The 16,136-nt window shown below is 44.0% G+C and overlaps 2 protein-coding genes across 12 annotated transcripts in view; one reads left to right on the top strand and one right to left on the bottom strand.

Moving 5' to 3' along the window:
* The window catches only part of LOC310677396 (lysosomal enzyme trafficking factor-like), a 74,516-nt gene extending 63,200 nt beyond the window's left edge, over nt 1–11,316 (bottom strand). The window contains exons 1-2 of one of the 3 annotated variants that reach the window (XR_014511146.1): nt 10,885–11,316; nt 6,238–6,384 (exon numbers count right to left, since the gene is read on the bottom strand). The gene's annotated coding sequence lies outside the window, so the exon portion shown is untranslated. Of the gene's footprint in view, nt 1–5,987; nt 6,014–6,237; nt 6,385–10,884 lie in introns of those variants that run through there. The other 2 variants (XM_083440296.1, XM_083440297.1) reach the window with 2 other exon arrangements.
* FOXN3 (forkhead box N3) overlaps nt 1–16,136 on the top strand; it is a 197,172-nt gene that overhangs the window by 77,803 nt on the left and 103,233 nt on the right. For all 9 annotated transcript variants that reach the window (XM_083437669.1, XM_083437667.1, XM_083437668.1 and 6 more), the window contains exon 3: nt 10,199–10,335. In XM_083437669.1, the coding sequence (XP_083293795.1) occupies nt 10,199–10,335 (137 nt within the window). The remainder of the gene's footprint in view (nt 1–10,198; nt 10,336–16,136) is intronic.

The following is a 16,136-nucleotide window of genomic DNA, read 5'->3' as shown; positions in this document are numbered from 1 at the left end:
CACGCAGACGCACCGTCGCGTCTTGGATTCCGTTCGGGATGCAAACGGGGCTCCGGAACGGATCCCGTTTGCATCCCGAGGTACCACTGTACTTTGGAAGCAAGTACTGTACAGTCGTACCTTGGAAGTTGAACGGAATCCGTTCCAGAAGTCCGTTTGACTTCCAAAACGTTCAGAAACCAAAGCTCGACTTCTGATTGGCTGCAGGAAGCTCCTGCAGCAAATCGGAAGCCCCATCACACGTTCGGCTTCCAAAAATAGTTTGCAAACTGGAACTGTCACTTCCAGGTTTGCGGTGTTCAGGAGCCAAAACGTTTGAGAACTAAACTGTTCGAAAACCAAGGTATGACTGCAGTTTGTAGACTTCAGATCAGTTGCCTTCAGCATTATAGTACCAAACTCTGTTGTCTTAACAGGTTGCCAATGTAGATTTCCCAGTTTACTGTTTATAGAAGCAGAAGTTGGTCGAAACTTCACATTTTAGAAATTCTAAACAATGGCGACTTGACTATTCGAAATTCAAAATATCACTAAAGAAAGGATAACTGCAACTCTTTCATGCTGACTGGCAAAAACTGGGTATTGGTTCACAAATGGTGGGAAGTCAGGTTGTGAATTTATAAATATACCCTACATTCTATAGTGTCCAGTACCAAATGATTGTACCATTGGGTTTGTGATATGCTGGTCCCCCACTACTCCCACCCACCCAAGCTTTTAAGGCATCGCAGAATGAAAGATCTCTTTCTTGCTCGACTGATGGAACTCAAGTGCGGAAGAGATTGCTGGAAGGAAAGCATGTTTTGCTCCCCTCCCCCCCCCCGCCCGCCTCTTTGAGAATCAGTAGGACAGCGCTGGCTTTTAAGAGGAGCGTTCATCACCGCACAAGTTCCCTTTTGTACATGGCAAAGCTTCTCTGCCCTTGGCAACCTTGGGCCACGGTTTTGCTGATACAACCAGACATAAATGGTCACAGTGGGCTTGATTTGTTGAATTACCACCCTACGGAAATGCCCCCCCCCCCCAGTGCTGGTGTTTCCATGAGTTGCAGCAAATCCACTCTGGTAATTCTTATTTTTTATTTTTTTTTAAATTGTTTTCGCATCCTTTCCTTTAGTGAAAAGCAGATGCATTATTTAAGCCAGCATTTCTTCCCCAAAGTGCATTTCTGAGAGATTATTGCATGCCTCAGGTGCGCTGAAAAGCTCAAGGCATCATTTCTTTAAGCATTCAAGAGCCACAATTTCCTACATGCCGCATTGCCCAGAAAGTCTTAATTCGATACAAAATGGATATTGTTATTATTATTTTAAAAGGAGCGGCTGAACAGCCCCGTTGTTGCATTTCTTGTGAAATTGTTATTGGAGAAGCCTTTGCAAATTGGGAAAACTCTTCTTCAGTCGGAAAGTCTTTCCATAATTGAGATGAAGGAAGACTGCAATAATGCAGAGTGGCGTAATCCTCTGCTGACTTTTGGCCTATTAATGGCTCTCAGTTGTACTCCCCACCCTCTCCTTTTTGGATTTGGTGTGCCAGTAAGGTTAGCTTTTATGGCAGCTGTGGTGCAGTCAATACGATTAGGGGGCTCTTCCCTTAAAATCTCGGAATGGTGAATAAGCTCTGCCAGTGGATTCATGTTCTCATAGCAACCCTCTAATGTGCTCCCATCACCAGATGCATGGCCAAAATTTTCACAGCTGAATGCCTGAAGTCAATGGGGGACCAAAGTGGTTAGCGTCTCTGAATAATCCATCTGGCTGCTCTGTTTTGATGATTAAATGTGTGTTTCGGTTCTGCAGACACCCATGAAAATTTTGGATGCCCGGTTTCCAAAATGTCAGTCAGAAGGCACAGTATGGCTTCACTTAGCTGAATGGCATGTGAGACAATATCTACAACATGCAGATAATCAGAAGTTCATGCCTCCTTGTAGGGCATTATGACATGGAGCGCTGGAGATGGCGGGTGGAGCATGCATTGAATTAAGAAGTAGGAATATCAGCTAGTTTGGGGGTTTTTTTTAATGCCTTAGGAGCCAATATAAAACATAGTTCTGTAAGTAGGGTCGAGCTTTATATCAGCATAGTTTGCTTAGGATGGAGCAGGTAGACCGGGAGCCCTCCAGCTGGTCTACAACTTCCATCAGTTCTAGCCAGCAAAGCCAGTGGCCATAGATGATAGGAGTCATAGCCCAAAACATCTGGTGTATACAGAATGGGGGAAGGCTGATACAACATTTGTTTGTGGCCTTTAAAATATAGTTAAATGTGTATAGGGAAGTTATACCATTGACCCTAATGTGCACACACACTCTTTAAATTTGATTGAAAGAGATGCATACTTAGTATCGCTTGAGGTTAAAATACTGTGTGTTTGTGAGAGACAGAGACAGAGAATGGAGTTAAGCATTTGATCAAAAATATTTTGGAAGCAGGTAAAGTTTGGCAGAGGAAATTGACTTATCAGCTATTACTACTGGATGTAGTAGGAAAAACCAGATTCTGGAGTAGGTGAAAATCTGGCACAAATTAATTCCTGTGTGCTGTTGTCCACACCAATATGACATGCCTTTATTGCTTCAACCCAATTGTATACGTTTCAGAGGAGCGCTGAATGAGTTTGTGACTGTTGGACTTTAGGTTTGCTTTCAGTTCTTCAGCTGCTGTGTTGGGTGTGCCAGACTGGGTCATGGACCAACCTAAATTAAATTGCACCTGGAATCCAATCATTTTCTTTTGTCCCCCCCCTTTTTGGGGGAACACACAAAGGTAAGGTGGGGGAGGTAATGCAGAAAAATGGTAGTGTTGAGAGAACTAGAAGGATATCATTGTTCTACAGTGGGCTGGTTCGCATATGACATGGTAAGCTAAACTATGACTAACTGTGACCCCCTCGTAGTTAGGGAGGAGAGCTTAGCCACAAGCCTGGGTTCGAATAACATGCTAAGCCCAAACCTTGATTTAGCTCAGCATGGCTCAGGATTAAAAGGGACCAGTAGTTTGTCTTTCTGTGTCATACAACCCAGGCCGTAGGGTCTGATGGAGGATGCTCTCGGATGGCCTGCTTTTCTGCAGATGGGGCCTTGCTGCTGTTGATTTCTTTCTGAAAGCTGGCTTCCCCTGCCCAACCCCCAACCCAACCCCCCAAATGTTTTTTACATCATTGGCCACTTTGAACAATGATTGTAATGAGGTAGCGAGATAAAAATATTTTAAATGGCTAAAAAAATAGGCAGTAAATTCCATGATTGTAGGAGGCTGGGGTTAAAGGTGGACCTCACTCTCAAAAAAAAAATACAGTGGTACCTTGCAAGACAAATGCCTCACAAGACGAAAAACTCGCAGGACGAAAGAGTTTTTCGTTTTTTGAGTTGCTTCGCAAGACGAATTTCCCTATGGGCTTGCTTCGCAAGACGAAAACGTCTTGCGCCTTTTTTAAAAAAAGTCAATGCATTCCTATGGGAAACCGTCAATGCACAGTGGTGCTTGGCAAGATGAAAAAATTCACAAGACGAAAAAACTCGCAGAACGAATTAATTTCTTCTTGCGAGGCACCACTGTAAAAAAAAAAAAAAAAGCTTTGGGCAACTGGCATTATGTGCTTGATAAAACTGTGATGTTTTGAAGCTCACATATTTTCAAGTGCACTTCCCCTACATTGTTGAAACATACTGCTGGGAGCCACAATGAGCTGTAAAGCTTCCTGATGTTGTTCTGCAGCATACACAATACAGGTTTGTAACTTATACCCATATACACACATGGTATGTGAAGCAGCTTTTAGGGCCTTGGGATTCAGCTAAACTTTTTAAAGATTTGAGAGACTAGGGCGGGGGGTGGGGATGAGGAGGGGGGTGATATATCATTGTAGCAAAATATTTTTTTCCCCTGTCTTAAATTCACCATCTGGGCATTTCACATTTGTAATATTATTTCTCTGAGCATATGCAAACTGGCGAGAGAAACGTAGCTAAGGTGCCAAGCTTGTTGAGGTTGCCAGCTCTAAATTTCAAGTAGCAAAGGCATAATGTGGAGCTGTAATACCAAGAGGATTTGCCAGAGCCAGAGGAAACGATATGTGACTTTGTGCTTAAACATCATATTCCATGGGGCTGATCACTTTTGTCTGTTTCGGCATCTTTTGGGGGGCAGAGATGTGTGGCACGGAGGATCCCAACAAAATTATTTTGCTATTGCCATCTGAAGTAGAACCCATTGTTAGGATGCACATCCTAAAAGATACTGCCTGATGCTAAATATGCTTTACTTGGGGGTAAATTCCATTAATGTCAGTGGAACGTATTTCAAGCAGTGTGCTTAGCATCATAGCCTTAACCTGTCTTTCTGCAATTTGGTGCTTTTGTTTGATTCTCAGTGAATAAAACCAAACTATTGTTGCCCTTTTGTCTCCTGAACTCCCAGGACTTGCATAATATTCCTACAATCTAAAGCAGATATGTACCATGGTTCCCAATTCATGCTGGAAACAGTATATGAGTCTGAAGCCCTGTTGTACTTAAGGCATGGCCAATTCCTGTCCAATCTGAGAATGAGATACTGTAGTGGTTAACAGGTTAGGCTATGACTGGCTAGACACAGATTCAAATCTCCCACTCATCCACGAAGTTGTTGGGTGGATTTGGGCCAGTCACTATCTCTTGTCCTAAAGTTCCTTTCAGGATTGTTGTGAGGGCATACCATCTTGAGTTGGGTGGGTCATAAGTTCAATTAGTAATAATAATCTTCTGGGACAGCTGAGGGTGATTCATTGTATAAGAGTAAACTTGAGGCAGATCTGAACTTAGCATCATGGTCCTAAACACTCTGTACCAGGGCTGTGTGTTCATGCCCATGTGTTAAAAAGAAATTACAGTTCTGATCCCAAGCGATAGAAATTCTGACCCAATTCTTGGTCATATAATTTGTATAACATTATGCCAACTGACCATAAATTTACATTTTCTTGCATATTTCCTTTTTCATGCATGATTCAGCTACCTCCTGCCAGTCTTAGTTTAATCAGCCCAGTTTGCACGCTTGGGTCACCCTGCTGGGTACACTCTGCTCCTCTTAAAGAATGCTCTGCAGGGCTAAAAGGGGGAGGGACTTTGCGCAGAGCGCATTGTGCACAGGAACCCGTGGCTGTTTGTGGGCTGCTAATGCAGTTCCAATGCCTGTTTGTGGAGGAGGACTGAATCAAGTAGCCTCTCCTTCCTCTTGTTCCCAGCAGATGCTCAACTCTGACACAGAGCTGGTACTTTCAAATTGATCTTGGTTACGTACCGTATTTTTCGCTCTGTAAGACGCACTTTTCCCCTCCTAAAAAGTAAGGGGAAATGTGTGTGTATCTTATGAAGCGAATGCAGGCGGGAGGCTCTGCTAAGCCCTCCCTTTAAAGAGCCGCGTGGAGCGTGTGTGCGGCTCTTCGGGGCTTTCCCCATAAGCCAGGACAGCCAGCGGGATCGCTGCGCTGCGATCCTCCTGGCTGCCCTGGCTTCTTGATTAGCTGTGCGCAGCCTCCCCTGCCCGGGAGAGGCTGCGCATGGCTATCCCATAAGCCAGGGCAGCCAGTGGGATTGTTGCACTGCGATCCCACTGGCTGTCCTGGCTTGTGGGATTCAGATTTTTTTTTTCTTGTTTTCCGCTTCCAAAAACTAGGTGTGTTTTATGGTCTGGTCCGTCTTGTAGCGCGGAAATACGGTATAAGGCCTTCTCTTAAGGTCCCAATAGAATCATAGGATTGTAGGGACCATGAAGAGTCATCTAGTCCAACCCCCTGCAGTGCAGGAACAAATACAGTAACTTAGTCCTTAATTCAATAACCTGTCTGTGTTCAGCTCCATATGGATTGTGTGTGTGTGTACTGTGCACAAAATTTGAACCTCAGCAATTTAATCTTCCCCTCTTGTATCTGAGAGGATATACCTTTCAGGTAACTTGCTGCAAATAAATAAATAAATAAATAAATAAATAAATAAAGTCACTTACTATTCTGTGACTTGTGCTTTGATCAGCACCAGTTTTCGTTCATTAATCACTGAAGGACAAGTAAAGCAAATGGATGAATGACTTGCAGTGTTGTGCTTGAGGAGTTTGAAACATTGTGTTGCAAAAGTGATCCGGGAGCTCTTAATCCACTCCATATGCACTACTTGTTGCCTTGGAGACAAAAGTAATCAAAGGGCTCTTCCTTCCCACCCCTTTCCTCACTTTTTATCATAAGATTCTGTTGAATTACGGCTTTCGAAGTGTGGTGGAGTATCATGCGAAATGTTGGAAAGATGGAAATTCAATCACTGAGTGATTGGTCTAAACTCCATTGATTTGGAAAAGTGAAGGGTTGTTTTTATCCTTCCTGAAGAACCACACAAGGTGTTCTTCACACCTTTTCCATATCAAATAAAATATTGTCAGTGTCTGCTTTTAAAAAAAAACCTTTAGCATTTCACAACTCACATGTAATCATTCTGCTAGTGGGATAAGGATACTTCAACCTGGAACTTAGCTCACTGACAGCTCTCAACTGAAAAAGGCTGTAACACCGAGCAAACTTTCTCTTTATTGGAAGTTCTGGTATGTGATCAGCCTTTTTTGGCTGCTTCACATTTTCATAGAATCATAGAATTGTAGAGTTGGAAGGGACCCTGAGGGTCATCTAGTCCAACTCTCTGCAATGCAGCTCATAGTTTGCCAACTTATCCACAAGAATACCATGGGAGACTTTGTCAAAAGTCTTACTGAAATCAAGATGCACTGCATCCGTGCATTCCCTTGATCCACCAAGCTTGTAACTCTATCGAAAAGAAATGAGTTTCATCTGGCACGGCTTATTTTAGAGCAGAGCTTTCCAAACTGTGTGTCACGACGTGTGTCAGCTGCAGTGTGTAAGTGTGTCACATGAACGTTGCCCGTGCTCCTCCCAGGGCAGGAAAGGGGTTGGTTTAAACTTCAGTTTGCTAGTAAAACTAAATTACTGTGTCATGAAATGATGCAAGTCTAAAAAGTGTGTCACCAACATGAAATGTTTGGAAAGCTCTGTTTTAGAGAAACCCATTCTGGGTCTTAATAATTACAGCATCCTTTTCTAAGTGCTCACAGACCAACTGTTGAATTATCTGTTCTAGGACCTTTCCTGGTACTGATGTCAAGCTGACTGGTTAATAGTTACCTGGGTCTTCTTTTTACCCCTTTTTGAAGATGGGAACAACATTTGCTTACCTCCAGTCCACAGGGACCTTATCTGTTCCCCAATAATTCTCAAAGAGGCTCCTTTAGTAGTACCCTTGGGTGCAGCTCATCAGGCCCTGGAGATTTGAATTCATTTAAAGTAACTAGGTGTTTGTTTACTACCTCTTATTCTGTCTTGGGCTGCAGCTCACCAGGGAGAGCAGTGCTTTCCTTTTGAGTGAAGACAGAGGCAAAGTAGGTGTTGACCAGTTCTCTCTTCTCTCTGTCTCCATCTTTCCCCTGCAGAGGACCTACTACTTGCTTGTCCTTCCTCTTGCTTCAAACATAGCATAAGAAACCTATGATTATGATTATTGACCTCTCTTGTGAACCCGAGCTCATTCTGAGCTTTGGCCCACCTGACTTTCTCCCTGCAGCTAATGGATACTCACGCATACTCTTCCTTCATGATTTCCCATTTCCCCCTCATTTCTTATACACCAGAGCACGCCATCTCATCCTTTTAGTGAACCCCTACTAACTTACTCAATTGAAAGTGATTAGGATTTTTCTCCATGTAAGTACAGAGACCCAAAAAGGCTGTGAATTAATTTCTCATCTTGTTAGCTTCCTTTTTAAACAAGGGCCTTTTCTACCATTGTAAGGTGCTCCTCACTGAGCTTATTTCTTTTGGAATCTTAAATCCCTTTATCATTAAAACCTTATTGGTCACTTAAATAAAATCTCTCTTTTTGTGTGTGTGTGTGTGTGTGTGTGTGTATATATATATATATGGCTATACAGTCATACCTCGGGTTAGGAATGCTGAGGGTTGTGCGTTTTCGGGTTGCAGACCGCACCGAACTCGGAAGTACCGGAATGGGTTACTTCTCGGTTTCGGCGCTCGCTCAGAAGCGCGAAATGACATCACGCACATGCAAAGAAGTGCCGAATCGCGTCACGCGTGTGCGCAGGCACAGCGCTGCGGGTTGCGAACGTGCCTCCTGCACAGATCACGTTCGCAACCCGAGGTATGACTGTAAGTTGTTTTGCTTTCCCTTCTTCATGTAAGCCTCCTACCTATGTGAATGTATATATGTATGTATTATTTTAAATTCCTTTAAAATACTTTTTAAATCTGTGCTTTTATTAGTGGTTCTGAGAAGCTTTAATACTTTCTCCTCTCCTGAATATTCCCATCCATATTGGTCATTAGAACAACTTGTAACTAAGGGTGTGAACCCAGGTTCACTTCTTTCCTCCTTCTCAATCCATTTTCCTTTTGTGCCGTGTCTTTTCATTGTAAGCCAGGAGACGCAGACTGACTTGACTTTATTGTGTTGTATTGCATTGCACTGCACTGCATTGCATTGTGGTTATTTGTAAGCTGCTTTGGGAGCCTTTTATCAATCCTCCTGACATAGCAAAACCTACCACAGTTGCCTGCTATATTTCTGTGTTAATTCATGCCAAATATTTAATAGACAAGCTGCTGAAGCTGTACAAGAAACCAGGCTACTGTAGCATTCTAGGCGTTCCTCCTCACCAAGTCACATCTACCCTGGATGCATCTTGGAATTTTCACCAGCTATATTGCTTGTATGATATCACAAAAAAGAATGGCTATAGTAGCTCTTACTTGTGAACTTTAAGAAGAACGGCTAAGATTTGCTCATTGCTAGTTCACATGGCCATTGAGTCCGCAGCCCATCATTTCAGGTTATTCTAGTTTCACTCCAGTTTTCTTGTAGTAAAGTGGTGCTCTTTAAGTACTGTTTCGAACATAGATTTAATAGCAATGCCCTGAGCCATTACCCGTAGTGGAGCGCTTGGATGGTTGCCTTGCCAAAGTAAGATAGAGTCATCTGTATGAATTGTAATTGAATTTGGGGATGGAAACATTCCCTATGCAAACCTTCCTGACTGACCTGATCTGGGAGTCCCTGAAAAGTTGTAATTCCTTCTAATAATGGTGGCACATTCCCAGTAGTGTAATAAATGGGGATATGATGTGTTGTCCATCCTGGTATTTTTTTGAACATGCCCCTCAGAGAAGATTAGGGTAACGAGCACAGACTCCGTTGTGCAAGCAGAAGTCCTTACGCTAATAGAAGGCAGACTTCGTGGGATACAACCCACTGTGCTTGGTTCCTGAATCAGTAGTGTTTCTGCCACTCAAGAGTGCATTTTTTTCTGTTAGTGCAAGAACTTCCACTTGCACAACAGAATTTCCCCTCCTTGCCTTCTTCCACATATAGTTCTGCTCTCAAGTTCTGTTTGCACTGACAAGGACAAGTTGGTTGAATTCCACCCATTATTACCAGTTGCAAGGGAATAGAAGTGGAATCCTCTGAACTTGAAAATAACTAGTAAATTTTGTTTAAGCCTTACCTGTTGCAGGCAAGCTAAACTGATTACGATTCTCTCAGGCTAAAACTGAAATTCTAGATCTCCCACACAGAAACCTAGGCTTCATATATTCAGATTTATTTTAATTATTACACTTGGTGTGAACCAGACAGTAGGTGGAGTTAAGGGATTAAGTTTTTTTGTGGTAAGGTGGCACTCATGCTTTCTGGTATTAGGAACACTTAGTTTTTAAAATAAGTTGCTTAGGGAGCTTAAGCCCACCTTCCTCCAAGTTTCTTTTACAACACTCAGAAGAGAATAACAGTTTTAGTTTCTTGTCTGCAAAGCTTATTTATCTTCCAACTTGGCCGTGAAGAATAACTATGATATTTCAATATGTGGTATGTGTGCTGCATTGACAGAGAGGGAGAGAGAATTTCCAGAAAACTGCTGAACAGAGCACAGTAGTAGCAATTTTCACAGTTTACATACAATATCAGACTGCCCCAATTCCTTCTTAAACATCAAAACTGAAATACAGCTGCACCTAAACTAGCATTTGTAGCAGAAAAATGAGATCTGTTGTTCTTCATAAGCAGGAAGGAATATTATCGGTTTTCTGAAAAACTTAGAGATACACTTACGTCACTTAAAATGATATTTTTTTTTATCCTCCTTTGCAGAGTATTGGGAAAGGGTCTTTATGGTGTATAGACCCAGAATATAGACAAAATCTTATCCAGGCTTTGAAAAAGACCCCCTATCACCCATATTCGCATGTGTTCAGCACCCCTCCAGCGTCTCCTCAGGCATATCAAAGGTAAGAAAACTTGAATATAATTTTAACATGGGCAGTTGCTTTTGTCTTGTCTCAAATACTGGATCAGGCAAGGTCTAGAAATCGGGGAGAGCTGCTAACTACATTATGTAGTCTAGCTTTTACTAGAATTCCACTGCTTGATGGGCTAGCAAAGGCGATTACTGCGCTTATCACAAATTAGTTGTACTTTAACTGTTGAAAGATCCAAAGTATGCACTCTTGGTATGTAAATTTAGCTCTAATTGTGCATATTTGGGATCTTTTAAGGCACAACTAATTGTGATAAGCGATCCCAGGTATGTAATCTTGCTTAACAGCACAGGATGCACCTTTGCTGGTTTAAACTAAAACCCACCTAATTCACTGTTTTTTTGCAAGAAACACAGCAACCTGTTAGCTCTCATTGGTGGCCCAGTGGAGAGAAATTAGACCACAGTCTGTCTTCTGCCCACTCCCTGCCATAAAGGACTACAGCAGCTGCAGAAAGCATGGTAGTTCCCTAAACTTATTGGTACTTAAATCGTCGGTTAGAGCCGCAGTATGTCTTACCGGTTTTGGAGGAACCGACCTGTTCATTTGCAGTTTGTCATTGTAAGTTTCCAGTGCTCCTTTGGAAATTTCTGAAAAACATTCTAGCTGCTTGTGCTCAGGGCCATAGCTGGAGTTTTAAAAGGGAAAGGAAACCGACTGGGGTTTCCTCTTTGCTTGCATGAATAGATGTGTACCTCTTTGGAAGCAGGTCGCTGGTGCTTTTTGTCCTCCTAGCTCCCTACTTGGTAGGTCGCTTTGTCAATGCAGCTATATAAACTTTTGCTTCTAGGTAACAGGAAGCTTCCCTTGCTGTTGTGGTTACCTGCTCTGTGAGGCGAGTGTGTCTGTTCGTGGTTATGCCTAGTTGCCATAGCTCACTCCTGTTCATCTTGTAAAAAAGGTGAACCCAGGGCTGGTGACTTTGAAATGCCATTGGAGGGGGGAAATGGAAGCACTTGAACAGTGATTGTTTGTTTCTTGTTTGTCCTACTCAGGGGAAAGTATGAGATAATTACGGGGTATCAAACCGCCTGCTTTTCATAACAACCATTCGGGAAATGAATTACTTGTTTCTAGAAACGGAGGATCAAATCACATCTGCACGTAGGACAACAATAGGCAAATTTATAAATAATAATAATTTAGAAACTTGTGTAACCTGTTGCACAAATTAGATCTAAGCTGCACCCTACCTGGCTGCAGATATATATGTCTGTTGCCCGTGTTAAAAGCCGATAAGGAATTTTAAATGTGTATTTAGATGGGGATTTTGGGGGTGGTGCAATACTCTTCTGCGCCCGCCCCCCACTCAAGTTATATCACTTCTTCCCTGCTTTTAAGAAGCCAGCAACATGCAAAGTAATTTCGTTCTGGTAACATTAATGAGGTTCTCGTGCATCTGTGTTGATCCGCGCGTTCCGTCACATGACCCAGACAATCAATCTTCAGGCAGAGATTGGGAGGAACAGCTGGGCTTTTGCAGGAGACGGCTGTATGTCTGCCCTTGCTAGGCGATTAGCGTGATGGTAACCATAGCGACTAGAACGTCTCCATAGCAACGCATAGCTGAGACAGGTGCAGTTGCATCACAAGGCTGTTGCCTGGCAAAAGGACAGGCCATTAGTACTAAGATATACGCTGTTGCCTTGGTAACGGATAACCCTACATAGCAACTACAGTGGACTTGCAGCATTTTTACCCTCCTGATTAAAGAAAATAATAATAATAAGAGACATTCTACCAGGTTGTTGTTGATGTTGTTGTTTTAATCTATGATCAGCAGCACCGGGAGCTCTCATTGCCAGGGTGTCTGTTGCTAAAAGGTGTACTGAATGTGAGATTGAGCACTGATGACAGAAGGAGGTGAAGAACTGCGTCTAAGGAATTGATACTAGCTGTAGCAAGTTGAATATTGGAGGTTAAGGCAGCCATCTCATGTTTGCCACCATTGAACTTAATGAGGTTTATGTCTTGGTAGACATTATTAGTTGGGACGTGGGTGGCGCTATGGGTTAAACCACAGAGCCTAGGACTTGCCAATCAGAAGGTCGGCGGTTCGAATCCCTGCGACGGGGTGAGCTCCTGTTGCTCGGTCCCTGCTCCTGCCAACCTAGCAGTTCGAAAGCACGTCAACTGCAAGTAGATAAATAGGTACCGCTCCAGCGGGAAGGTAAACGGCGTTTCGTGCGCTGCTCTGGTTTGCCAGAAGCGGCTTAGTCATGCTGGCCACATGATCCCGAAGCTGTATGCCGGCTCCCTCGGCCAGTAAAGCGAGATGAGCGCCGCAACCGCAGAGTCGGTCACGACTGGACCTAATAATGGTCAGGGGTCCCTTTCCCTTTACCTAGACATTATTAGTAGCAGCAGCAATAGTGAGATGAAGCATTTTTGCCCTGCTCTTTAGTAAAAGGTTTCCAATGTTCTATAGGCAGGTCTGTGCTCAGGCTCACATTCTAAAATACATGACATACAAGGGGAAAGGGATGGAGAAGGGAGGAGGAAAAAGGCAAGTTAGGGCACTAGTTCTTGACGACCACCTGGGAAGGAAACAGTTTAGGGCAGAGGTTTTCAACCATTTTGAATCCGTGGCTCCCTGGACCAACTACATTATTTCTGCGGCTACCCTGTGAGGCTCAGGAGCCCAGTTATATCCCCCCTTGCCCTTTTCCTTCCCTTTTGGAGTGTTCCCTCAGCCTCTCCTCTCTCTTGGGGAGTCCTCTGGGCTGTTGGAACTGCCGCTTCTGGTCTCTGAGCTGCCCCCTCTACCCCCAGAGAGAGCTGCCTCCTTACACAGGGGCCTGGGAAGCACCCCCTGGCCGGCCCCAGAGGCACCATTCGCTTGGGGAGCTTGTAGCCAGGGCTGCTGCAACAAACAGCTGTGCAAGCCTTTGGGAGGCAGAGATGTGAGAGGGCATCAGAGGAGAGAGAGAAGGAAAGAAGGCCGGAGGCCAGTGTTGCCCATAGCACATCCTAACCATCATTCAAGGCACCCAGGGTGCCACGGCACACTGGTTGAAAACCTCTGGTTTAGGGAGCCTGAGGGTGGAATGGCTGCAGTTAGGTGATACAGTGGTACCTCAGGTTAAGGACTTAATTCGTTCTGGAGGTCTGTTCTTAACCTGAAGCACCACTTTAGCTAATGGGGCCTCCTGCTGTCGCTGCGCCGCCGGAGCACGATTTCTGTTCTCATCCTGAAGCAAAGTTCTGTAACCTGAAGCGTATGTAACCCGAGGTACCACTGTAGTTGGAAGGGGGACCCAAAGGCAACTGGTATCTGCAGAGGCAATGGAACAGTGCTGGTTCCCATCTCTACTCTGTCCTGCAGCCTGATGGAGATGTACAGTGGTACCTCAGGTTACAGACGCTCCAGGTTACAGACTCCCCTAACCCAGAAATATTACCTCGGGTTAAGAACTTTGCTTCAGGATGAGAACAGAAATTGTGCTCTGGCAGCGTGGTGGCAGCGGGAGGCCCCATTAGCTAAAGTGGCGCTTCAGGTTAAGAACAGTTTCAGGTTAAGAACGGACCTCCGGAACGAATTAAGTACTTAACCCGAGGTACCACTGTATATGGGTTTGTTTACGCTGGCATATATAAAATTGTGTTGTTAATACCTGCTTTATCCTCCCAAATGTGCCCCCCCCCAGTAAATTCCACAATAGTCTCTTTGATGTTTGTGTTTTTCCCCTGTATCCCTCCCTGAATTAGTCACCAATCTGCTCTGGCCCAAAGTAACTAAATGTTTTGTAGCCTGACCTTATAGAGCCACAACAGTAAAAGCCAAGACTTACGCTACAGCAGAACAACAGCAATATCTTATCTCTGCCATGCATAGCTCGACCCTAAGTGGCACTCACAGTTTGGGAGGGCAGGAGAGAACTGCCAGGGACAAAGGCATATAAGAGGGTGCATGGATGGGTCCGAATTTTATCCGCACCAACTCGGCACATGAAGCTGCTGCAGGGCTTGGCTATGGTGTCATTTACTGGCATAGTAGTTGTTTGTTTAGAACAGGCACCCCCAAACTGTGGCCCTCCAGATGTTTTGGCCTACAACTCCCATGATCCCTAGCTAACAGGACCAGTGGTCAGGGATGATGGGAATTGTAGTCCAAAACATCTGGAGGGCCGAAGGTTGGGGATGCCTGGTTTAGAACTAGTTGACTACGGTGATTAAGAACCCTGTGAGATGGGAAGATCCCAGCTCCCTTATGGGAAGGACTCCTCGTGATTCTGGTTATAACAAAATCTTGTCCCTGTGACTTTATTGATGTGCTTTTGTTATTTGTAAATCGCCATGGAATAATTTGTAATCAATTAACATTCCCTCTACCTCCTCAAGTTACTGTCAAGGCTTTTTTTAAGCCAGAACTAAGTTCCGGCACCTCTCAGGTGGGCGCCATTGCCATTCTCAGAGAACATGGGAGGTGTTCATGAAGAGTTCTGGCCCCTCTTTTTCTAGAAAAACAGCATTGGTTGCCAATGTTATATAGATAACCGGACCACATGATTTCAACAGTGCCCTTCTATGGAGGCCTTTGCAGAGCTTGTGTTAAGATCGGGGTGGGAATTTTGTTAGAATAAAGTTATAAACTGAAACAAAAAAGTAGCCAGTCCCTGGCCCCTTACAGGCCTGCTTTCATGGATAGAAGGTGTTTTTGGAGCCCTCCATTAATGGAAGAGATGGTGGTTTTCACTTATTTCCTCCTTTTCCACCAGTGTTAGAAACTGGGATAGAAAAGCTAGGAGCCAAATGCCTCCTGGGACCTGGGTTGTGGGCGCCAAAACAGAGTGTCTAGTTGCCATTGGGGGGTGGGGTTCAGCAACACTTTCTATTTATTACTTCGATATTACACAATTCACATAAGTGACACAGTATCACAGTTTTAAGAGAAGTTGTTAATCCATGTTTAATTTGGAGTTTACAGTAAAAAATATTGGGACTGTACTTCAGTTTTCAAAACACTCTACCCTTTATTGTTAAACTCCTTAACGTATTGTCTATCCTTAACATATACTTCAAGGCTTCAAAGCACATACATTTCAGTAATCCTTGAGTGTCAGCCAGGCGCAAAAAAATTGCACCCAGACTTTTTTAGGTGCTCTCAAATGGAGAATCTTTAGGTGCAAAAAGCACCTGGCGCCCTGCTAATTTCTAACCCTGCTTTCCACACCCTTGCTGTTCTGGATTTTCCCCCCCATGATGGGTGGGGGAGAACGCCTTTGTAGAGGTCACCCTGAGCTCCTTGGAGGAAGGGCAGAATAAAAATGCAATAAAAGTATGTACAGCACCCCCACCCCACCCCTGCGACCGCAATCCCTCATGCTTGGGTCGGGTCTAAAACATTTATTGCCAGGTAGAAGCTTAAAGCAGAATGTGTGCCATAAACATCAACCACTGCTAGAACCTTCACTTCGGCTGCCAAATCCAGGCCAAAGGGAGGAAGGAGTCTGAAAAATGTTTTCAAAAGTGCCTCTGGCAATTTGGGACCAGGTTACCTAAAGATCATCTGCCCCTGTATAGACCTGTAAGACCACTTAGATTATCTGGGGGAAATTCTGTTCATGGCATTGCACCCCACTGAATGCCATACAGCAGTGACCCCCCAAACCAGGTGTTTTCTGTTATTGTCCCTGTGTTATTCTGTTATTGTCCCTTCCCTCTGCCATATGTGAAGCAACAACCATCAGTTGCATCAGGCATCTTGTAAAGACTTCTTTTTTAGCCCAGACTTTCCCTCACCCGTAAGGTCAGACTCTATTTTATGTGCT

Source organism: Podarcis tiliguerta (genome assembly GCF_965153285.1).
Source record: "Podarcis tiliguerta genome assembly, chromosome: 1".
Classification (NCBI taxonomy): domain Eukaryota; kingdom Metazoa; phylum Chordata; class Lepidosauria; order Squamata; family Lacertidae; genus Podarcis; species Podarcis tiliguerta.
This window is presented reverse-complemented; position numbering and strand designations above follow the sequence as displayed.